Here is a 25,244-nt window from a genome sequence, read left to right on the forward strand (position 1 = left end):
ATGCACAGTGTTGTGTAGATACATGGGGGTGCATACAGACAGGGGGGTCTGCATGCACCTCCATGCACACAGGAACCAGGGGTCCCTGTAGAGCCCCCTTAATTTTCTCATTGTATTGCGACTTATATAGCGCACGTATCACCCGAAGGCATCAAGGCGCTTGCCTTGGGAACCCGTCCTGGCTTTTCCCTGTGAGATAACCCCTACTGGGTATCCCCAGGGTGAAAGCCAGGCATCCCGCAGCGGGTGGGCCACCGTAGTGGAGATTAAGCAACTATTGCCCAGAGTTGCAGCATGGGACCCCATGATTAGAATAGGCACCGAGGCGAGAATTATCGAGTCCGGACATTTTGGGCTCAGTACCCTGCCGCGTCGGGAATTGAACCCTGGTCCCGGGTCAGACCTCTGCATCAGAGTCTGCCGCTCTAATCAGTGAGCCACACTCCTCCTCATTGTCACCCTGTTCACTGCAGGCTCACTGCCTTGAAACAGGGGGCAGTGAGGATACTCATAATATGCCTGGCGGTGCAGCAGCTGCACTACCAGCATATTATGGCCTCTGACAGCTGACCACCGCCACGGGATCAAGGATCCAGGCAGTAGCAGCAGTCCTGTGAGGGTCACACCACCATAGTCATAATACTGCAGGTGGACTGCCAGTCTGGTGGTCCAGGGACTACCACCACAGGTTCAGCCGAACTATTAATTAGGCTCCTAAATTGTAAATGCTTTAAAAAAACGAATTATATTTTAATTTATTCTCCAACCAAATCTTTACATTATGTTAATAAGGGACGGTGTTGGGGGACCCAACTGTTTAGGGGGCCCCCAATGAGGCCAAGACCAATAAATATCTTTGCAATCTGGGAGATGCCATTACATTCTGCAGGGGGGTCCCATCATTTTGCGTTACGCCACTGGCTCAGCAATACGTTTCAGTTCATACATTTCTAAATCAGCAGCAGATCCTTAGGGCCCATCTTGTACACCACCTTGTAGAAATGCTCACGAGTTCATTTAGATAATGGCAGGTGGGTCACCAGCCTTCCAGGGGCTGTATTACGAAGAGTGCCCCGGGCCCTAATGGCCGTTTGCACCTGCTTTGCACGCCCCTGGGTCACTTTGGTATTACAGAAGGGGCCGCAGACAATTGTGAAGCCCCTTCTGTAATACCGATAACACTGGCACTCATAAAAACGCAAGCGCTATCTGCAGGGGTGCACCCATTGCAAATGAGGGAATCCCTTTGACCTCTGTGCCCCCTGAGAGCAGTCCTCTGGAGGGGGGAAAGGCCTTGCAAGTGGGTGCAGTCACTGACTGCACCCACCTGCAAGGGGGTCACTAATCCCCTATGAAAGTGCACAATGAAAACACGAAGCGGCTTCAAAGTAGCCGCTCCGTTTTTCACCTGCTCACCAGCGCGAGTTTGCGGATTCCTGAGGCAGCACATGCCCCATAAGGCGGTACATTTTCATTGCTTGCGCTGGGCGCACCTTTTAAAATGTATGCCTGGCACAAACAATGAAAATGCGGGATTTACATAATACAGACCTAGGTTGACAGACACCCTGGGTCTGTCCCTCTAGTGTAAATTCACCTGCCACATTTAGAAATCCCTATCTGTCCAGCAGGGATCTCTGTGATTAACATGGAGCTGCCAAAATGGAGGATGCACTTTTATGATAGGTCAATGGCAAGGAGGCTATGTTTTTTGGGGGGGTTTTCAGAATGCTCACCATTTTATTTTGCTTTACAGAAACAAGTCCTTGATCTGGGTGGTTGCTTCTGTGTTTTTCCATAGTAAAATACCAATGCTCTAGACGCTCATTGGAGAAAATCAGTGATGGGCAGGGAAAATCAATGTTTGTGGCCCCACCTGTAAAAGAGACAGGGGAACCGGTTTACAGAAATGCCCCCTATTTGCTTATTTCGAAATGAAATCCTCCAAGCCTCCTACACATCTCCTACTCTTGATTACATTTAATATGCAGGTATTGCAAGGTTCCTGAATCTGAAGCAGGTGTACTTTTGAATGCACGTTTTGGAATTCAGACACTGTTGGCTTTATTTATGAGTCGTTTAATCAGATGAGGGAGGAAGAAGCAGAGATTCATTCGGCTTCTGTTGGATAAAGTAAAAAATGAAAGGGTAATGAATCACACGTACTGTTCTTACCAGGCTCTAGGGTTCTTATATGGAGAAAACCCTCATTCACATTAAGCCTACGGTGCAGTATATCTTGATTCTGATCTCTGTTGTTAAGTGAATAGTATCATCATTGGGTCTTTTATCACTTGAGTGCTCAGTTTTCCAAGTGATCTCCTTATCCTTCACTTGGAGGTAGACCATCTGGTTTTTCGACAGCTGTGAACATTAAGTGCGAAGGTGTGTTGTGAAGAGTGAGGTTAAAATTGCCTCCAGTCCTCAGTTAAATCTTTTATTTGCCAAGGACGGGCAAGATTAAAATGGTGAATTTGTGGCACTGTAGTGCCTTATTTATGGGTCCTTTACGCTGCTGTTGCGTCACTTTTTGTGAGGCTCCAGTGGCGTAATACATGCGCCACACTGCGCCCTATTTACAAAGTGACGCATCTAGGCAGATGTGTAACTTTGTGAACCCCTGCGCTACATTATACTTTGTGATGAAGCTCACATTAGTTGTTCTCTAAGAAGAGGTGACTCAGACTATCTACTCTCACACAGAGGGAGTCTACAAGGTTAAATGCCACTGGGAGATACCCCATTGCTTAGCCTACAGCCACAGTCAAACTTCCACCCAATGCAAGATGTCCAACTCTACACCTATTCTGTTGATATCATGGACAGTGGGGGTTTTGTCAGACAGAAACCTGAATGGCATTTCCTGAGATGGGAGAAATGAAGTCCTTCATGCAAGAATAACCATGTGGAACTCTAGCACGTTTGTGTCAAGCGCTGCCCTGACATGGACTAAAGGCCCTTAGCTGTCATGTCATCCAGATGGGTGTTCCAGCCCAATAATGAGATCGGTGACTGCAGTAAACTGCACCTGCAGAAGACTTAAGAGATGACCCACAATAGGTTAGAGGCCCATATTCACCACAGTAGGTCTGGATGAATTGACTCAAAGATCCACACTTGAAAACCCCCTTCGTTATGTTGAAGCCACTGCTTCTCATGACCCACCGAAGTGTTCTAATTTGTAATTTGGGGCACGGCACCCACAGGATGCTCATGGCCATCCGCCCCAGCTGGCACAGGACTTGAAAAACCTGGGCCCATGTCTGAGTCAGAAACATTGGAATCATATTCTGTACATCCGTAATCCTTTGAGGAGGAGTAAAAGCCTTTATGTGGTTTGTGTTCAGTACCACATTTGAGTCAGTACTCCTCTGCATGGGTGTAAGGTGAAACTTCTGGGCATTGCTTGGGAAACTTTTTTAAGGGCCTTAATTAACCGATACGTATTTGATCTGATATAGTGTGTTTGAAAATGATCATATTTTATCATAAATGTTTCATATATTAACTTACTAGTAACGTATACTGTTTACATCCCCTAGTAATTGCATATGTCCTATTTGCATCAATAAACATCTAATTTAAAAAAGTAGTGGATGGTGCCCTCTGTACTTATTTATAGGAATATCTTGAGTAGTATCCCCTTATGCACAAAAAAGGACACTGCTCAGAATCCCTGATGAGAGCAAACTCTGAACATCAAAATGTGGTATGAATTGATGCTCTTCACCTACAGGCTAGAGTATGTTCAAAATTATGGCTATCTGAAAACGTCAGGTAATTTCCTTCTGCTGGCACTTTTAAGAGCCAGTGAAAAGTTACCATATTGAACTAGACTGCCAAGAATTGTAACCGACTCACTGCCAGAGATAACCAATTGTGTAACACGATTGATCCCACAATCTGGCTGAGGAGTTTAAAGTCAGGTGAAGGTCAGGTGAGTGTGGCTTTCTATTTAATTGTTTTTGTCTAGCCAAATGGGATGTCCGCTGCTGCCTTTCAGAAAAGCTGATGGACCCAATTTCCTAAGAGCATTGGCCACTTCAGGTGATTTTTCAGTCTTAAGTGCCAGAAATTTCTTACATTCCTTATTCTGTAAATCAGATTTCTTAACTTCACAACTAATTCCAACTTTTGCTTCACAAGTGCAATTTACAACCGCATAACATTTTGTCAATGTCACCCTTACCATCAAATAAATATTTACTTTAGGATAAAATATATTAAACAATGAAGAAATGAAGAACTCTTGCAGAACATGAATGCACACAATAATACTTACTTCACCAAGAACTTCAATAATTTCGCCCACTTTGAGCTCCAGTTCATCCTCATTTTGAGGCATGTAGCTAAACGCTACCTGGCATCTTCTTCTTCTATTTCTGTCACCTAAAAAAATAAGGAAAAAAAACCTCGAATTAACATTTCCTTTATGCACAATTGGATTCTTGTTTAACAATAAAACGAATACCAGAAACAAGTGTTCGCACCAAGGGCACATGGTGGTTTCAAAATTTTGTGCAACTGGCCATTTTGCAAAACAAATCTAACCCTCAACAGATACTGACCTGTGTATGTAGAATAGAAATCGCTAACTTTTCAAGGGCTGGGACTGCAATGTTGTTATTTGTCTCAATAACATCGTGTGAAAAAAGAAATATTTGAGACTTGAGGCGAAAAGGACATATGACAAGGAATGCAAAAACTTCAGAATATGTAGTATTACCTTGTTAATGTCTCACTCAGTTTACATAGACTCGTCATACTACCCAGTGCTCTTATACCCATACCGCACAACGATTTGGCACTGCAATACATTACAATTGTAAAATACACAGGCACACAACTGCATTGTGATACATGTAACTGCATTCAGAACTACATGAGCATTTATCTTCAGTGGCAGACATCAGAATCCAATCCATTTTCGGAATGTCTGTTATTGCTGTTAATTTTCATTATGTGGTGGCTACGGGGAGGTCTTGAATTAAAAGAAAGAAAAATACAAAGGGGTCGATTGGAATGCCATTCGAAAGCATTCTGACCGAATCGGTCTTGGAATGGTTTCCGACCGACTCGGATCCAGGGAGTCCGACCGACCGATTAAGATGCTTTCGGATGCGATTCGGTTGGACTCCCATTAAATTCAATGGGAGCCTGTGTTGCAACCGAATACAAAGGTTCACATTGAAGAAAGAGGTAGCTTGGAAAAAGCATGCATCGTGTGGCACCCCTTGGTTCCTGCCAAACTGTGCAATGATTGGAAGGGGGTCCCTTGGGTACTCCCACGGGCCCCAACCGGAAGGCCCTGGGTGAAGGGGGGGCCTGCTACGGGCCCCCAAAGTCAGATTCCAACAGCCGAAGGACTGTCTGAATCTGACATCGTAATCGCTTGATCGGAAAGCCTCTGAGTCGTTCGGAAACGCAGTCCGCAAAAACACATGATTCCTCTCCAAACAACTCAGACTTTCCGAATGCCATCCGGTTCGGAACTGGAACCGATTCAGAAAGTCTGAACATCGTAATTGGTTATTCGGAAAAGTTTCTGACTCGGTCAGAAACAAGGCTTCCGAATCTGAATCCTATTCGGAGCCTTTCAGAACGACATCGTAATCGACCCCTTCTTATTGCCCAATTGCTATTTATCCACATAGAGCCGTAAGATAGACAGCCTGACGTCTTCTGTAATGATAAAATTATATCAGATAGATAGATAGCCAGACAGACATACAGATAGATAGATAGATAGATAGATAGATAGATAGATAGATAGATAGATTACCCTTTAATCCAAAGCACTTAGCCTACAAGTGTTTCTGACTCAATTCTCAAAACCCTAAGTGATATTGACTTAGAAAGGATAAAAGCCTGCACTTTCCAAAATAAGGGCCTGATTATGATGACGGTGGGACCGCCAGTGATAGCCTGTCAGTGGCAGTCCCACCGCCATCGGACCCATGGTATCTGCCTGCCATATCACAATGGCGGGCGGATGGGTGGCGGTTGGCAAGACCGACTGCCATGCATCTGACGGGCTAAGATGGGCTCCGCCACAACAGCGGGCTCAAGGAGCCCGTCCGATGCATGGCGGTCAGTCTTGCCAACCACCACCCATCCGCCCGCCATTGTAATATGGTGGGTGGATACCATGGGTCCGATGGTGGTGGGACCGCCACTGACAAGCTGTCGGTGGCGGTCCCATGGTCATCATAATCAGGCCCTTAGTTCTGAATGCAGGATCTGCAGACTACACACACAGCTCAGCAAGCTTTGATTAACCAACGCATAGCTATCTGTTTATGAATCAGAAATTAAAAATCTATATATAACTTAGTTGTATACTCACATTCTTGCCTAGGTGAATATGCTGAAAGAAGACTAGGTAAGCACAGAAAATTATAAATCCTTGCCATCCCTTAAATTCTCATTAAATTAAGCTAATTAATTTTAAAAATTTTCTTTTCCAAAAGTGAAGTCATATCATACCTGAATAATAATGCTCTCAAAGCAAGTTATCTTAACCCCCGGAATTACCGCCGCGGCGCTGGGGGGAGGGGGGCCACGCGGCGCCGCCATGCTCGTAACTGAACCACTCCGTCACAAGCCACGGGCGCGCTGTGCTTGTGACGGAGTGGTTCCGTCACGGACCCGCCCTCTCAATAGAACGTGCCGCGCATGTGCAAAATTGATGCCGCGCCGGCACTGCGGCCGGGCCGTGACAGAACCACTCTGTCACTAGCACAGCGCATCCGTGGCTGGCGACGGAGTGGTTCCGTCACCAGCATGCAAGAAGTTAAATAAATATGACAAACTTTGAAGAAAAACAAAGTTTTTAAACCCGTATTTGAGGGTCTGGTGTCTTATATAGTATTAATTTGTTTTATTGACAAAATACAGAGCAAGAAAAGACCCACAGTCAAAGTCGCCTACAACCCTGCAGGCTGGCGGTAGAAAGATCAGTTGCACAGGCAAGTCAATAACCTTGAAGGGGTGTCAAATATTAAACACAGCAAGCCGCCTACAACCCAACAGGGCCGGCCGCGTCTTAAGGAAGGCGAAAAGCGGTGAAAAGGGCTGCTCGCTATTGCTACTTTAGTATTATATCTGTTTATTGAAACAGTGGCTTGATCACAAAGCATCACATGCCCATCATACAAAGCATAGCCAATGCTAACAAGGTCTCCAGCAAAATTGGTGTCTTATTTAAACAAAAGTATGCATCTACCACTGATGAATCACTATTGCTTTTATAAGAAACGAATTTATCCAAGGCATCCAATATGTGATTGCAGAATGAATCCCAAAATAGTATCTACACATGCAAACATACCTGAAGCAGGCACAAAAAGGGTACATCTTTTAGGGCAAACAAAATGATATATAAGTTTGTGATCTGGCTCCATGTCTTCTTCATTCTTAAGTTTTAAAGATGTTTTATTGAAGAATAAACATGGAATAAATAAAGCAGTTACAAATACAACATATTATAAAAGGAAGTTTCCATTGGTAATTATAGCAATTATAACTTATACAACAAAAAGATTGCTCAAGTGAAGAGATCTAGCAGAAATACACTATGAAGTATTTGACAGAAACAATAATATCTAAATGGGAACAGGGTAATAATAAATCATACAGTAAATTATTAAGAAAGAAAACAGAAAGATAGAGCAAAGGTATAGATATATATTACTTAAAAAATGCAAATAAATTTGAATAAAAACGAAAGAGAATCGGGAAATAATCAGCAGAGATCAAGCTTTAGGTAAATAGAATATTGTCTTATACTATAGGCAAATACACTTAATAGAAAAACATTATATTAAACAATATCAAAATAGATATTTCAAGTAAAACATGGAGGTTTCATGACCTCTTCAGCAGAGATATCTAAACCTTTACTACGCATACTAGTTTTGTTAAGGAAAGTTGTTAAAGGTAACCAGATCTGTTCTTTTTTTTTATAACTGATGCAATAGGAGTAACATAAGCTCTATCTAATCTATGATAAAAGCAGACTGCATTTCACTAACCTCTAAAGAAAATAGTTGCACAATTTGTCCAATTAGTAGTAATTTGATGAATTGCTATTACAAGTAAAAGATCATTTAATTTATCATAATGAGGTAAAGCTTTTCAAACCAGGGAAATACTTCCTACAAATATATGTGATATGCTATAAGGAATATTAACATTAGAAATTGCGTTAATTTGATTCCATACTTGTTTCTATAAAACTGGTACATGTGAACAAGTAAATAGCGTCTAATAAATCAACATGAAGTGCATTACAAGGCCAACATTTATCCTGGTGCAGAAATTTCCACTTCATTATTGAAGCAGGTGTAACCAATATTCTGTTATAGATTTTGTTTAGTATTTGCTGCTCTAGAGGACATATGGTGTTCAGGACAAATCGTGTTCTGTTTGGCGGCAGACCATATACAATTTAAATCTGCGTTCTATTGTAATTCAATAACAGATTTAAATCTAATATCATTGAAGTAGGAACGATTTTCATATAATGCAGCAGCTTTAGAGTGGGTTCTTAACAGAGATATCATTTTATGTTCATTGGAACAAGACATATTATCATTATATAATTGTGAAATAATACTAGTAATCTATATGATATTAGTGTACACTTAGTAATGAAAGAACAAGGTAGATCAAAAAGAGAAAGAATTTCATGAAAAGGTAAGCCAACATACCCAACTAATCATTGGCTAACTCAAGTCAAACATTTTGCTTGCCAGGATTTCCAATATTGACTCTCCATCCAAACATAAGAAATCCCCCTGTTTTTTATTCTCGGGGGAAAATTGTAAGTGGAAGATATAGTCCTCACCAGCAGCCCTTAGGCTCAATGTATATGACTAATTTTCCTAAACTTCCAACACATTCCTTGAACCAGAAGACTCATTATAAATAAATCCATTCATTGAATTTGGGAAATTCGTTAGTGCCACCGCTTTATCTGTTCTAACATAGTAAGCACATCAAGCCATTTCATTCCTCATGAAAATACAGATTACATTAAATTAGTATTAAACTCTAGTCCTCTGGTAGATGGCCTCCTCATGTTAGATATACGCACGTTGATTTCTGTGAACATGAACATCCACTTTAAACCCAGCGCCCCAGTATCCTAATCTAACCGGCAAGCCCTGGTTGAATCTCCCCTGTCTACCATTGATTAACTCGAGTCTCATAATACTTTTCTCCCTCAGTGAATCCCTAGTAACAAAGTAAATCAAAGCCAAACAGGAAACTATGATCATTCTCCTGGAATCATAAACCTTTGCTCAAATGTCCCAGAATAGAGAAGCAAAACCTAGATTATTTTTCCCCCCAACTCATTTAACAGTATTTACGTGGAACATAGCGGGATTGAAATCGAAAACAATTGACCTTAACTGGGCAAAATTTGACGATGGCATAGACATCATCTTATTCCAAGAAATCTGGGAAATCGAACCATCGCATAGACTGGGTTTTAAGTGATTTAGCATGCCGGTAGCCCAGCCAAGATCAAGGAGCTCATCTGGAGGTCTAGCAATTTGGATTAATATATCTATTAAATCCAAAATCGAGCAAATCCATGTTGGTTCCACAGACATTATGGGCATAGAAGTATCAACCGAGTAAGGCCAGATACTACTAATTTTAAATGTTTACAGTAAAAGTATCATCAACTTTGGAATCTTGGTATCAAACCCTGGAAGTCAATGCCAGGAACACCAAAGTCCTAATGGGTGGGGATTTTAACATCTGTTTTGAGCTTTCAGTGATGTTAACAGAGTTATCCTGAGAGGAAAATTAAATTTAGGGAATTCTGGATCTTGTTGGTTAAAATGTGACCCAGCAATCTAAATCAGCTCTCCAACTGATTGATATACTATTAACCTATAGCTTCTGTGCGTGCAATGGTCGCACTAGCTCCGATTGCTTGAGGAAACCAACTTTAATAAGGGGAACATAAACAAACCACCTAGGTTGTTTTTTCTTGAATGTCAGCTTATGGTAGGACTTGCTGGATATGGAGGTAATCGAAATGGAAAAGAATGACCATTACCCTCTGAGATTACATCTTAAGTGGAGTGCTGATAAGTACATCCTAGACTATCACCAAAAGGGAAGTAGCAATATAGCAATTACTAATAACAGGAGGAATATAACATGAAGAAAAATTGCAGATCATGATACCATCTTAAGCAATCGATATAGTTATCTTAGCCCCACATTACTGCAAATTAGTGAAATAGATGTTGCAAACAAGTCATTAATAGGCATTCACCAGGACTGTTGGGAGAATTAAAAAAATAATAATGTTTACCAAAATCACTCTTGCTACTTAGCCTTCAGGCCAATTGCCCATGGTTCTCTGAAGAATGCAGAGCAGGAAAGTCAGACCTCCTGGCCACTGTCAAAGGGGCAACTAAGTATGATATTTGTGCTGTTAGATCAGCACATAAAGGGTCATTGACTAAAGCAGAAACAGCGTGGGAGATGTCACTATGGGAGGATCTTCTTGACGCAGTGCTAGAGAAAAATCAGACAGCCTTCTGACATATAGTCAGTCATGGGGGTTGAGCTCAAGTTATTCGCCCTGAAACTAACATCTTAGCTGAAGATTGGACAAAGAATTTATAGTCGCTGTACAACCCTGAGACTCTCTTCCCCCCCCCTCCGCCCCCCAGCCCAATGCACCAGATTAATACGATTCACTAGCTTCGGCTTCACTCCCTCCCTCCATGAATAGGGTAGTTCTGGAACCCAATCACAGTGCGGGATTCACTCTCCCGTATCTTTCTAACAGTGATACCCGAAGTGCTATCTAAGCACAGTAATCCAGAAAGGCTCTGGGCCTTGACAAGATCCCTACCGACCTGTTCGGTGCAGAACCCTCTGTTTGGGCCCCTTATGTTAATAGAATTTCTAACACCATTATGACTGGAGCCCCATCCCCCTTTCATAGCAGGGAACAGAAAGTATCCCTCTCTTCAAGCAGGGTCCACGTACAGATCCAACAAACTTCCACCCAATTAGTCTGCTCGAAAACCTGCAAAATATATTTATCAAACAATTACTTGCAAAGATGTTATTGTGGGTAGAGATTAATGAAATACTAACTGGCGAAGACCAGTACCATCAACCAGATCTTCCATTTCCTATGTTGAGATGGAAATGATGAACTTGAACAGGGGCAGCCTATATGATAGGCGTCAATTCCAAGCCCCGCCCCCTTCGTACATTATGCTTATGAGTTAGCGGAATGTGTCTAACTAATTACTTGCATTTGCGCATTTACATTTATGTTCTCATTATTCAGTTATTCACTTATGCGTGTGATATCGTTTCAGTGTTCTTAGCTTAGCATGTGTGCCACCATTTTGAATTATTTCTCTCTGCGTGCAAACTGTACTTGCTCATTCCCCCTCCCGTAGGAATAGGAATAATTCCTCGTGTCAGCATATATTCAATTCTTAGTTTACTGTAGCTGAAACTCCTGCTAGCGAAACTCCTTATCAGGCCGTTCTCATGTGCTGGAGATGTAGCGGCCTGGCTCTGTGTCCTTGGGAGATGATAACAAGTGTTGCTATTGCAGGTGCAGATGCCTCTTGTGTGAGGCCATTGTCCACACTCTTGGTGGACCAGTACTTTTCCATTTATGGGCGTGTTTACTCTGCCTTCTCGTAATATAATGTATCACCATGATGATGTGAGTCAGTCCTTCTCGGCACACTCTTAGGGGTGAGGTCGATATAGGGCCCTCTCATATGGGAGTTTGTGGCCTAATAAACTTGCTTTGTTTATTCTTCTCCACTGTCCGGCTGACTTATTTTTGGGTAACTGTATGTGAGTGAGGTAAGTCACTCGGGTGGTATTTTAGCCACGCTTATCAGATGGCGCCCGAACAGGGACTCCGCGATTAGGACCTTTCTCACCCGTAAGTGGGTAGCAGAAGGCCGGAGACCCCCTGGTCGGCACGGTGGGTCTGGGTACCCACTTTGATGCCGAGCTTGGTTCTCGCAGCGCTGCCCCACCCTGCTGATCGGAGGAGGTCTCGGTCCAGGATCCTACGCCGGAGTCCAGAAGGCGGAACTTTGGAGCTGACCGTGTTGGTCCAGGCAGCCGGAAGTGGAGAACGGTAGAGGTCGGTACCGCGCACGGAAGGTAAGTGGTCCGACCGGTGAAAGAGAGGAGCCGGAGTGCTCCGTGAGACCGGTGTGTCTCTGGTGATTGGAGGAGCCGGTGTGCTTCTGGGGCTAGTGTGCTCTGGGAAACTCAGAGTGCAGATGGCGCTCTGACAGACTTGAGGGAGATTGGGGAACGTTGGTTTGTAAAAATCCGACTGGATAGTACTGCGGGTTGGTGAGCGGCTTGCTACGTGAGGATTTTGGGCTCGCCCGAACACCTAATGTGGTGGTTTGTGGGAGAGTGCCGGGTCCCGCGCGGTGCGGCGCCTGCCGATTTGTAGTGCTGCCCGGGAAACGGATTGGTTTCCCAGTCTCGGAACAGCGGGTGTGTGCTGTTCAGTCTGCGGTAGGGTCCAGGTTTCCCAGGACTTGGTCGACGGGCCTTGTCTAATTTTGGTAACACGTGTTTTGGTGCGGATTCTATTTGATAAATATATGTATATTGAAACTGTGAATTTTTGTGCTGTTGTGTTTGTAGGAGAACGAGATGCCGTGCTTTAGTAAATTGCGGTGTTTCGGGTGTTGTGATGAGGTTTCAGATGTGAGATTGGCTAAGAGCCAACCCGCCCCGGAGGAGGGCTCTCCGAATTTCGACATGTATGTCAAGCATGGCTTACCCCCTATTTTGTTTTCCTCTCTGTGGCATAAGTATACAATGGATAATGTGGATTTGCAGTGGCCTTTACTGGGCTCTTTCGACGCAGTAAAATTGGACTATTTACAAGACAAGTTGTTTGCTAGGCGCAGCCGTCAGAGTATGTTTGATTCTTTGCGAATGTGGCAAAAGGAGGTGCGAGAACGGCAGATAAGGGAGGAGAAGGTAGCTCAGAAAAGATCGGCACAGACAATGGCGCAGAAGGCTAGGGAACACACTAAGAAGGAGAATGATCTGCGGATTGAACGCGCAGATAGGCGCTTTAGGTTATTGGAAAACAAGTGTTATGTGGTAAAGGAAGAGGACATAGACGAGATGGAAGATATTTTGAATGCCCGACCCCCTCCCCCATATGCTCCACAGCCGCTGTACCTCGTGCTCGGAGATTCCGCCTCACAGGCGGCGGTTTCAGTTCCCCAAGACAGTGCCCCTCCCTTGTCCGGTGCACCTGCTTCCTCTGCAGGGGGACGTACTTCCCCCTCTACCACTGCGCCCTCGCTCCCTTTCTCGGCGGCGAGCCCTGCGTCTGCTGCGCTATCCCCGGTGTTCTCTGCCAGCCCCGCTATCCCCACTGTTTCTGCCAGCGCCACCCCTCAGAGCACGTTGCGAACACCTGTTAGAGGAGCGGAAGGCGGACTATTTACTCAGGTACGGAAGTTACTTACGCGTGCTAATGTACCCCTAGATGAGAAGACCATGGTAGCTAATCAAGCTTGTCAATGGGCCAGGAATAATATTTATTCACTAGAGGATATTTGGTCTACTATGAAGGATTATGAGCCTTTGATGCAACAGCATGCTTTGTGGCACATGTCAACGACCCTAATAGCGCTATGGGAGCAGGGATATGGTGGTGTGGCGCCAGCAATTCTTCGCGATATTAAGACTCATGCTTACAGGGCTAATACTGGAGCGGCGGAAGTGCTCCGTAGTTTGAGGTACTTGTTGGAGTACAGTAATTAGCTAACAGCGACAGGTGAGACCCATTTCCCGGGGATACATCCGATGCGTGAAGTACACCCTATATTTCACCCTGAGGTACCTGAAATAGTAGACCCGACTACCCAGGTAGTGACTAGAGCTCGTGTAGACGCCCATTTCCAAGAACAATGGGTGTATACGCCCTGGAAAAGGAGCGAGGTATTAGCTCTGAAGGCGCAGTTACCCGACTCGAGAAAAAATCCAACGGCTTATTACAAAGAATTAACGGAGGCAGCTTCCTCAACAGTAATGACATTAGCAGACATTGAACTATTTTTTGGATTATTGGTCCCCGTGGATGTGTGGAGACAGGTGAAGGGTTCAGAACATAGAGAGGAGTTAGGTGGTACTTGGGAAGAATTTACAGATTGGGATAAGGAACGGAAGCCAGGTGAGAAGCCGAAGCCTGAGATATTAGCATTACCCGGGCGTATAATTAAATATATGCATTCACTCATTCCTCCTAAGAAAGTAGATTGGGATAAGTTAACGGCTTGCAAACAGAAAAAGGATGAGGCAGTTTCAGATTTCTTCACTCGTTTTGAAGAAACATTTATGGACTTTAGCGGACAAGATATATCTCAAGATGGAGGGCTACGTCTTTTTGTCAACAGATTCGTTACGAATCTGCTGCCAGAAATATCGGCCCGACTGCAAGCGTCAGAGAGTACATGGACAACATCTACCCCCTCAGGAATTTTGAGCATGGCCCAGTATTATGAACATAGAGAGAATGAGAATAAGGACAGGCAAGAAAAGAAGGCGAAAGATTTGAAGACAAAGGTTTTGTTGCAGCAAGTAGCGAAGGGCAGAGGACGGGGAGCCCCGCCCGTGTCAGGTGGTCGAGGAAGTAGCTACGGAAGGGGAGAGAGAAGAGAGCGTTTGGGACCCAACCAGTGCGCTAACTGCAAACAGGAAGGGCACTGGTGGAAAGATTGTCCACTGCTGCGGTCCCATGCTGGACCTGGCAGGGGACGAGGTCGGGGAGATGCGAATAGGGATACTAGACAGTCCGAGGAGGGCAGGAGACCGGGAGGAAATTATTTTGACGGAGGAAAGGATAGACAGCATTTTCAAAGGGAGGGCGATGACGGTAGGGATAGACACTTCTACAGTGATGCGTATGCTATGGATGATTTCACAGGATTTTCCTATAACTAGGACAGCGTAGGGCAGAGTGAGGGACCTGTTTCTGTGGATGTTGATCAACGTGGGCCTTATGTAACGGCAGACTTGTCGGGATCCCATCAGAAATTTTTATTGGATACGGGTGCTACGAAAAGTTCTGTAGCACGTTCCCAGGTTCCAGGGGCGGCTCTGTCTGGCAAGACTAATATTTCAGTGGGGTTCTCTGGTACCCCGGTGGTTAGCCCCATCTCTAAGCCCTTGACACTTACGATTGGCCCCTTCACTGTTGACTCCTCCTTTCTCTTGACTTCGAATTGTGGTGAGAATTTACTGGGTTTGGACTTGTTAAAAAGGCTGCATGCTACGATTTACTGTTCCCCGGATGGTGTGTACCTAACGATGGGTCCTTCTGTCGCGCGTGCGCAGCAATGTTTTTCAAAGGACGAGCCCCTCCCAGTTGAGTTCAGGGATGTTCCCCCGAGTCTGTGGGCCAGTAGCGATACTGATGTGGGAAAAATGGACATTGCACCGGTGTCCATAAATGTTAAGGTGGGAGCGAAGCTACCTCGCATACCCCAATACAAGATCTCTAGAGATGGAGAGAAGGCTCTGTTGCAGATTATACAGGATTTGATTGGATCAGGGGTAGTCGAGGAAACGGACTCAAATATCTGTAATAGTCCAATACTTAAAAGATCCTCAGGTGACGCAGGTGAGAATACACCTGATGTCTATCGTTTTGTGATTGATTTACGCCACGTTAACAAGGTTGTTGAGCCCCAGTACCCAGTGGTTTCAGACATTACTACCATTTTGACTATGATACCCCCTTCAGCTAAATATTTTTCAGTGCTGGACCTTAAGAATGCGTCCTTTAGTATACCTGTACACCCAGATAGCAGGTACCTCTTCGGATTCTCATTGGCTGGCCGCAGTTTTAGATTTTGTAGAATTCCTCAAGGCTATACAGAAAGCCCCAGTATTTACAGCCAAGCATTAAAGGCACAGTTAGATGATTTGGAGCTCCCACAGGGAAATGTCTTGTTGCAATACGTGGATGATATTCTCATCGCCTCCGACAATGAGGAGGGGTGCCGGGAGTCTACTGTTAAACTGTTACACCATCTGGCTTGTAAGGGACACAAGGTGTCTCTCCCTAAATTCCAATACTGTCGACAGGAGGTCACCTACCTCGGTCATCTCCTATCGAAGGACGGGAGAAGGCTGACACCAGAGCGCGTCAAGGCGATAACTAACATGGCAGTACCTAACACACAGCGAGAGGTGCGCGCATTTTTGGGCATAACATCGTACTGTCGCCAGTGGATACCTAATTATGCTTTACTAACAAAACCCCTGCTGTATCTGACCACAAAAGAGGTGCGCGAGCCCCTACCTTGGACACCTGCATGCCAAGAAGCGTTTGAGTTACTAAAGACTGCTCTATGTTCTGCACCTGTTTTGGGAACACCTAATTACCAGAAGCCTTTTGTACTCTATGTGCACGAGGCGGAAGGTTGCGCGTTGTCTGTCTTAACACAAGATTTTGGAGGGAAACAGAGACCGTGTGCTTACTTCTCTGCAATGCTCGACAACGTAGCAAGAGCGCTTCCGAGCTGTCTAAGGGCTACAGCGGCTGCTGCAGTCTCGATAAGACAATCGGCAGGGCTCGTACTGGGTTCAGCTCTTACGGTAATGGTACCACATGCGGTGGACATTTTGCTAAACAGAACACAGACGCAGCATTTAACTAGCGCTCGTCTGACTGGTTATGAGATGACACTATTTGCCCCTCATGTAACGATAAAAAGATGCGCTACCCTGAATCCAGCCACACTGCTGCCTCTCCCTTCAGATGAGAAAGATGGTGAAGTGCATGACTGCCTGTTCCGAACAGAGGAGGAGACAAAAGGGAGAGTAGATTTGACGGATAAGCCCCTAGATGACCCCGACGGAGAGTTGTACGTTAATGGGTCTTGTTTTAAACTAGCGGACGGTACCACAACAGCAGCATATGCAGTCACGACCTTACAAACAGTGGTGGAGACTTCTAGAGTCCCGTACAACTCAGCTCAAGCTGCAGAGATAATAGCGTTGATGCGTGCATGTGAATTGAGTGAAGGATTGGACGTGAACATTTATACTGACAGCCAATACGCCTTTGGCGTGGCTCATAGTTATGGAAGACTGTGGGCAGAGAGGGGATTTTTGACATCACACGGACAACAAATTCAACATGGCCCATTGATATTGCGACTGCTGACCGCCCTAACGCTTCCCAGACGGCTAGCAGTAATAAAGTGTAGTGCACACAAAACGGTGGTTGATGACGTAGGGCGGGGAAATGCGTTCGCAGATCAGACGGCTAAAGAAACTGCCAGGAACAGACTCCCGCGAATGTTTGTGGCTGGACCGGCTAGATGGGTACCAGACGTTAACATGTTTGCAGATACTGTACAGAGTGTGCGGAACATACAAGAGAAAGTGACTGAGGAGGAGCTGAAAGAGGCTGCCATTGATTCAGTGTCCAGAAACAAACTGTGAGAGATTCTGAAAGAGATGGGTCTCCCCCAACATTATTAGATATCATTATCTGCCTGCATGAAGACAACTTTGCACAAATTTGGTGAGGCAAGAATGGTGAGTTCACCACGGCTATCTCAATAAAGAGGAGTATTGGAAGGAGGGGTACTTTGTTCTGCAATGTCTGCAAATTATATGCTTACTCTATTGATGTTGGCAGAAGACCCCGGTTCTCGGGGCTATGCATTTCATGTGAGATCAGACAAATAAAAATCTGTTTTAAAAAAATAAAAAAAAACATTTTTATACTAAATAAATATGAAAATAATTACTCCCTCCCAATACAACACAACAGTAACAAAATATTTTACACCATACAAGAATAAGATTTACTATTCTAACTACAATAAATATTAAATTACTTAAAATATAAGAATACACAATACTACAATTTAATATCCCCACTACACTTAACACAACAATAAAATGTATAATTAACAAAAGAAAAGCAATTCCCACTCCAATAAGTGCAACAGTAGAAAAAGTGTTGGATAGCGGAGGGGCAAAGTTTACTATTCCCACCCCAGTCAGATCAACAGTAGGGAAAGTGCTGGATTGCAAAGGGGTAAAGTTTACTATTCCCACTCTAGTCATTGCAACAGTAGGAGAAAGCGTTGGATAGCGGAGAGGTAAAATTTACTATTTCCACTCCAGTTAGTGCAACAGTATGGAAATCGCTGGTTTGCGAAGGAGAACATTTACTATTCCCTCTCTATTCAGTGCAATTGTAGGGAAAGCATTGGATTGCGGAGGGGTAAAATTTACTATTCCCACTCCAGTCAGTGCAACAGGAGGGAAAGTGTTGTATTGCAGAGGGGTACAATTTACTAATCCCAGCCCAGTCAGCTCAACAGTAGGGAAAGCGCTGGATGGTGAAGGGGTAAAGTTTACTATTCCCACTCCAGTCAGTGCAACAGTAGGGAAAGCCTTGGATTGCAGAGGGGTAAAAATTACTATTCCCACTCCAGTCAGTGCAACAGTACGGAAAGCGCTGGTTTGCGGAGGGGTACAATTTACTATTCCCTCTCCATTCAGTGAAATTGTAGAGAAAGTGTTGTCTTGCAGAGGGGTACAATTTACTAATCCCAGCCCAGTCAGCTCAACAGTAGGGAAAGCGCTGGATGGTGAAGGGGTAACGTTTACTATTCCCACTCCAGTCAGTGCAACAGGAGAAAAATGTTGAAGTGCAGAGGGGTACAATTTACTATTCCAACTCCAGTCACTACAACTGTAGGGAAAGTGTTGTATAGCAGAGGGATACAATTTACTAATCCCAGTCCAGTGACTACAACAGTAGGGAAAGTGTTGGATTGTGGAGGGCTAAATATTGCTATTCCCACCCCAGTAAATGCAACAGTAGGGAAAGTGTTGGATAGTGGAGGGATAAAATGTATTATTCCCACTCCAGTCAGTACAACAGTATGGAAAATGTTGAATTGCGGAAGGGTAAAACTTACTATTTCCACTCCAATGAGTGCAACAGTAGGGAAAGTGTTGGATAGAAGAGGGGTACAAATGACTATTCCTACTTCATTTAGTGCAACAATAGGCAAAATGTTGAATAGTGAAAGGATAACATTTACTATTCCCACTCCAGTCAGTGCAATAGTAGAGAAAGTGTTGGATAGCTGAGGGGTAAAATTTTCTAGTCCTGCTAAAATGAGTGCAACAGTAGGGAAAGTGTTTATTAGCAGAGGGGCAACATTTAATATCCCCACTCCAATGAGTGAAACAGTAGGGAAAGTGTTGGATAGCGGAGGGGTTAAAATTACTATTCCCACTCCAGTGAGTGCATCAGACGGGAAAGTATCAGATAACAGAGGGATAAAATGTACTATTCCCACTCCCGTCAGTGTAACAGTAGGGAAAGTGTTGGATAGCAAAGGGGTAAAAATTACTATTCCCACTCCAGTCAGTTCAGCAGTAGGGAAAGTGTTGGCTAGCAGAGGGGTAAAAATTACTATTCCCACTCCAGTCAGTGCAACAGAAGGGAAAGTGTTGGATAGCAGAGGGATAACATTTACTATTCCCACTCCAGTCAGTGTAACAGTAGGAAAAGTGTTGGATAGTGGAGTGATCAAATTTACTATTCCCATTCCAATGAGTGCGACAGTAGGGAAAATGTTGGAGAGCAGAGGGATAAAATGTACTATTCCCACTCCAGTCAGTGCATCAATAGGAAAAGTGTTGGATTGCGAAGGGGTAAAATGTACTCCAGTCAGTTCAAAATAAAAACAAACGAAATATCATCAGCAAAAGAAATTATTTTTTAAAAGTAAATAAAAAAATATAAATATATTAAAAATAAAAATATATGTATTATTAAAAATAAAAAAATAAGAAAAATATTATAATGTTAAATACATATCACAAATACCTACAAATATCATATTAAATTTAAAAAAATGCTTCAAAGAAATATTTTTATTTAGAAACAAAAACATTAATTATTACATAAATGTACGTCCTACCCTATAACACCACACAACTCACAACCCACATTGATTTTTTTTCATAATTAACATAATCATCAATTAAATACATATTATTAATTAAAAACAAATGAAAACACATACATTTAATTAACTTCCCACCCTTTACACCTATAATCCCCACAACCCACACCTAAAATTAAACTGTAAATAATTAATTACACAATTAAACAACTTTTTCAATTAAATAACTAACAGTATTTAACTAATTATAAATTATCAACTAATCATTAATTAATTAAGAATACATTTCTTCGCACCACTTAAAACCCCACAACTCACAACTAAAATTAATTACACAATTTCCATATTTAAGTTTCAATTAATTCATTCATATTAATTAACAACCAATTATTATTTAAAAATACATTACTTCCCACCCTGTACCCATTATAAAATCTTAATTAAATAAATATTAATAAATAAATATATTCATTAATTTATTATAATTGAAATAATTCCCACCCTATTGCCATATAAACCCACAACCGGCTACGGAACTAAAAAAACGCAACATGTAAATAGAATTAAATTAATAACTACTAAAAATATAACACCTATTAAAAAACAAACACAATACTTAGAAATACATCACATACATTTAAAATATATACTAAAATACACAAAACTAATTTAAAACAACAATATTTTAAACAACTATATTTTTGCAAACGATATTAATGACTTCTATATTTTTAAAATCGATATTTCTTACCTTAAAGTCGATATTCTTGACCACAATATTCTTGCTCTCCATATTTCTGTGTCACAATATTTAAAACTCGATATTAGTGTAAGTCGACATTTCCAACTTGATATTTTGACTGAATAACTTGGTGATTATGGACGAGTATTCACAATTTCCATTGACTGAAAATCTTTCATCTGCTACATAGGAATGAGTCATTGAAAGACCAGATGGCATCTTTGCGACATGGGGTGTTACAGCCATAGTGAAGTCTGACAATGGCCCACCTTTCAATAGTCGAGAGTTTAAAGATCTCTTGGAACATTGAATATAAAGCATCAGAAGAGTACAACTTTGCGGCCGAAGGCCAACAGACTTGTTCAGCGATTTATAAGTACAGTAAAGAAAGGAGAGCATCATGCTTATCTTGAGAAGCCTGATTTAAAAACGGTGTTAATTCTACCTTGAGAGCTTATCATTTGACACCCCAATTGACCACAGGTGAAAGTCCTGTGACATTGATGTTCGGGACTGCAATGAACTCCATTATGCCTCAATGGACCAATCAGAGAAAGAGAGATGAGAAAGCAACTCATGAGAAAGACTTGGTGAAGAAACAAAAGATTAATGATATGCTGACCAAAGCTGGAATGCAAAGACATTATCTTTAAGAAAGGAGATTGCGGGCTTGCACGACAGATACACCCAATGTCCTGGGAAGTCTATTACCAGAGACTCTTTTCACTTTTGGCCTTTAACCAATTGTTCATCAGATCTAACTGTTAAAGGAAAGTAAGGATCTGAACCATCAGTGACTGCTGATACCTCTACACCGCTGATGCAGATCCTGGACATTGGTGATGACAGTTCCCAGTTTCCGAGAACAAGATAAGGTCGAAGAATTAAAGCGCCAAAAAGTTTGATTGAAGAGATTTAATTGTAATGTCTACCTATCTATATATTTTGTAACAAACTGTAATGTAATTATTTAACAGAGGGGGGATATAGTGTCTTGTGAGTTAGAAATGATGGAACCCTTTTGGCTCCTGAAGAACTCCATAGAACTGTGACATAAGTGTTAGAGCGGAATGCAATGACGGCTGGTTTAGAATGTAGAGTTCACAGTTATAAGCAGATGAATACAGCTCAGTGTGTGGCGTAGTCATTGGTGAATACCCTGAATCGGGAAGATGATACAGGACTCTACATAAATTCGGTGCCATGTGAAAATTCTCACAATTTTTTGCGAATCATCTGTTGTGTAAATAAAAGCAAATCTAGGCTCTCGTTAATTGTAAGAAATGGGATAAGGAAAACTGAATAAGAGTTATGTGATTATCAGTAACTATTTGAAGCATTAAAATATCAAACCCAAACCTCGTTATAAAGGGAGGAGGAGGGGTCAGGACAACAAAGTCAGCAGATTGCAGCTATAGTCGTAAAGGACTTTTGTGCCCCCCCCTACAGCCCCCATTCCCCCACCCCCAGGTATGTGATTAACTTCTATACCTGCGTTGTTTCTGCACTTTAATTCTTGGAATGTCATGATGCTGAGTCATTTCCCCCTCCTCCTCAATCCGCCCTCTTTGCTGCTTTACATCTGTGGGTAGTGTGGGCGATGCTTGGAGGAGACAGGGCGAATTTTCCTTTTTGCAGGTATGAAGAGGCGCTCGTGAAAGCAGCTGGCGCCGCCTGCTACGTCAATTAAAATCCTTTTTAATGTGTAGCAAGCAACAATTAAAAAAATCTATAATGCGTTTTAAGGGGAACACCTTTCGATGTAGTGATTCCATTTTCCAAACTCAACAGCTTATCTCAGCAGATCTTACATCTGGCTCGACGGCGGTGTAGTCTGCAAGATGTTCATTTACCAATTCATGACATTTTCGTAGAGCCGGCTTTTGCTTCATCCAGAGGTTTATTCTTCCGCCGTCGTGGAAGTAAAATGCCAGAGGCACTATTTTACCGCTGAAAAGTAAACTCAATAATCATGGTGGTGATCATGTTTATTTATTTATATCCTATATGCAGTCTAATCCTTTCTTTTAATACATTTTACTCTACATGTGTTTCAAACAGAGTAGCATTTAAAGTGATAAACAACATTGTCCTTACAACCTATGTAAATAACATTTATGAACCCATCTCTTTGCATGCGTTGGCAAAAATATAGCCAGGCCTATTAGCTTGGCAGTGCTTGTTCGTTTTATCCTGCAAGCACCTCTGTATCCCCACAGGCATTCATCCGATCTAGTGAATGAATGATTTCTGGTCCTGTAAGTGTAATATGCAATGTGCTACTAGAGGCATTCACTATAAGGCTGTAGGATCTTGACACACGCCACTCACTTCCTCTTCCGGGTCATTTAGATGCATGTGGCAGTACAAAACCAGCACAAATTGTATTTGCTCTGGTTTGGTACTAGTCCCAATTGTGAACTAAGCACATAGCATGGTTGTTTTGTATTTGCATAGAAAAACCGAAGGTGATGATGGACGGAGCGTTGACAATACAAACACTCACCCCCAGTCAACTATCTGGGTTTAATCCATCACCGTTCTTTAGCTCACTCCGCCACCCCAGTTCAGACATGGCTATATGCAAATCAGTCTGACCCTGTGCCTCATGGGAACAGTGCAGCCCGAACTGCCAAGCCACGTCTTCCCTGGACCGGAATCAAGCTTCCCAGGACCGGTTTCTGGCATTCCAGCCGTCTTCAGCCTGGCTTGCTTGACTCCAGTGGCAAAGTGAGCAAGGGACTCACGTCTGAGCATACCCTGCCAACTTAGGGCGAACAAAGAAAAACCAAAGGTGATGATGGACGGAGCGTTGACAATACAAACACTCGCCCCCAGTCAACTGATCTGGGTTTAATCCATGACCGTTCTTTAGCTCACTCCGCCACCCCAGTTCAGACATGGCTATATGCAAATCAGTCTGACCCTGTGCCTCATGGGAACAGTGCAGCCCGAACTGCCAAGCCATGTCTTCCCTGGACCGGAATCAAGCTTCCCAGGACCGGTTTCTGGCATTCCAGCCGTCTTCAGCCGGTCTTGCTTCACTCCAGTGGCAAAGTGAGCAAGGGACTCACGTCTGAGCATACCCTGCCAACTTAGGGCGAATAAAGAAAAACCAAAGGTGATGATGGACGGAGCGTTGACAATACAAACACTCACCCCCAGTCAACTGATCTGGGTTTAATCCATCACCGTTCTTTAGCTCACTCCGCCACCCCAGTTCAGACATGGCTATATGCAAATCAGTCTGACCCTGTGCCTCATGGGAACAGTGCAGCCCGAACTGCCAAGCCATGTCTTCCCTGGACCGGAATCAAGCTTCCCAGGACCGGTTTCTGGCATTCCAGCCGTCTTCAGCCGGACTTGCTTGACTCCAGTGGCAAAGTGAGCAAGGGACTCACGTCTGAGCATACCCAGCCAACTTAGGGCGAACAAAGAAAAACCAAAGGTGATGATGGACGGAGCGTTGACAATACAAACACTCACCCCCAGTCAACTGATCTGGGTTTAATCCATCACCGTTCTTTAGCTCACTCCGCCACCCCAGTTCAGACATGGCTATATGCAAATCAGTCTGACCCTGTGCCTCATGGGAACAGTGCAGCCCGAACTGCCAAGCCACGTCTTCCCTGGACCGGAATCAAGCTTCCCAGGACCGGTTTCTGGCATTCCAGCCGTCTTCAGCCTGGCTTGCTTGACTCCAGTGGCAAAGTGAGCAAGGGACTCACGTCTGAGCATACCCTGCCAACTTAGGGCGAACAAAGAAAAACCAAAGGTGATGATGGACGGATGCATACCATTGACCACCTGCTTCAAGCAGCTGGTAAAACTGAGCAATAAATACAGAAAATGCAATAAAAAAAAGACATCACCCAAAATTAATGTAGGTGTTTATAATGAAGGTGAGTCCTGGGATATGGTGAGGTTGTCTACGGAAAGCAGTTTAGGGTGGAGATATGTTTTTGTTTGTTAATGGCCAGTTTAATGCAACAGGTTGGGGCAATGGTGAACTGTGCTGCTGCCACTGGTAGGACAGGTCTGCAAGGGGGCACGATGGAAAAGAAACTCATCAAGTTATAAGGACAGTAGATCGTCATAGATTGGATGGTTCCATCTTGGGAGCCAGGGGAGGGGAATTGATGGGTGGAGAAGGGAATGTTAAGGGACATGGGCAGGAGTTTAAAGAGGACTCATTAGGAGGGGACTTTGAGATGACAATAGGACGAATTATAGGGCTTAATAAATCTAACCCGGTTGTGTGCTCATTGGAGACATTTTGGTTTCAGGGTGGTTTAAGGGCTGGCGGATGTTAGAAAATGTATTGTATTAATTAAGTGGGGAAATGTAGTCGTACTGGCTGTTGCCAAGGGTCTTTAAGAACATAGCTTTTCTATTAAAGCAGTCTTTTGCACTAGTCTGTGGTTATTTAGTGGCGTCACGTCCGACGCTGTATTCAGGTGTTACACTTGAACTAATGAAGTGAAACGTTACTTAATTTG

General features: G+C 43.3%; 1 protein-coding gene across 8 annotated transcripts in view; it reads right to left on the reverse strand.

Annotated features, from left to right (window-relative positions):
• Nucleotides 1-25,244, reverse strand: part of SH3KBP1 (SH3 domain containing kinase binding protein 1) — a 1,542,178-nt gene that overhangs the window by 677,019 nt on the left and 839,915 nt on the right. For all 8 annotated transcript variants that reach the window (XR_013599915.1, XR_013599916.1, XM_078657888.1 and 5 more), the window contains one exon: nt 4,283-4,389. Coding sequence is in view for 6 of the 8 variants with exons in the window: in XM_078657888.1 (XP_078514014.1) it covers nt 4,283-4,389 (107 nt within the window). In the remaining 2 variants the exon portion in view is untranslated. The remainder of the gene's footprint in view (nt 1-4,282; nt 4,390-25,244) is intronic.

The sequence above is a fragment of the Lissotriton helveticus genome, chromosome 8 (genome assembly GCF_964261635.1).
Source record: "Lissotriton helveticus chromosome 8, aLisHel1.1, whole genome shotgun sequence".
In the NCBI taxonomy this organism is placed as follows: Eukaryota; Metazoa; Chordata; class Amphibia; order Caudata; family Salamandridae; genus Lissotriton; species Lissotriton helveticus.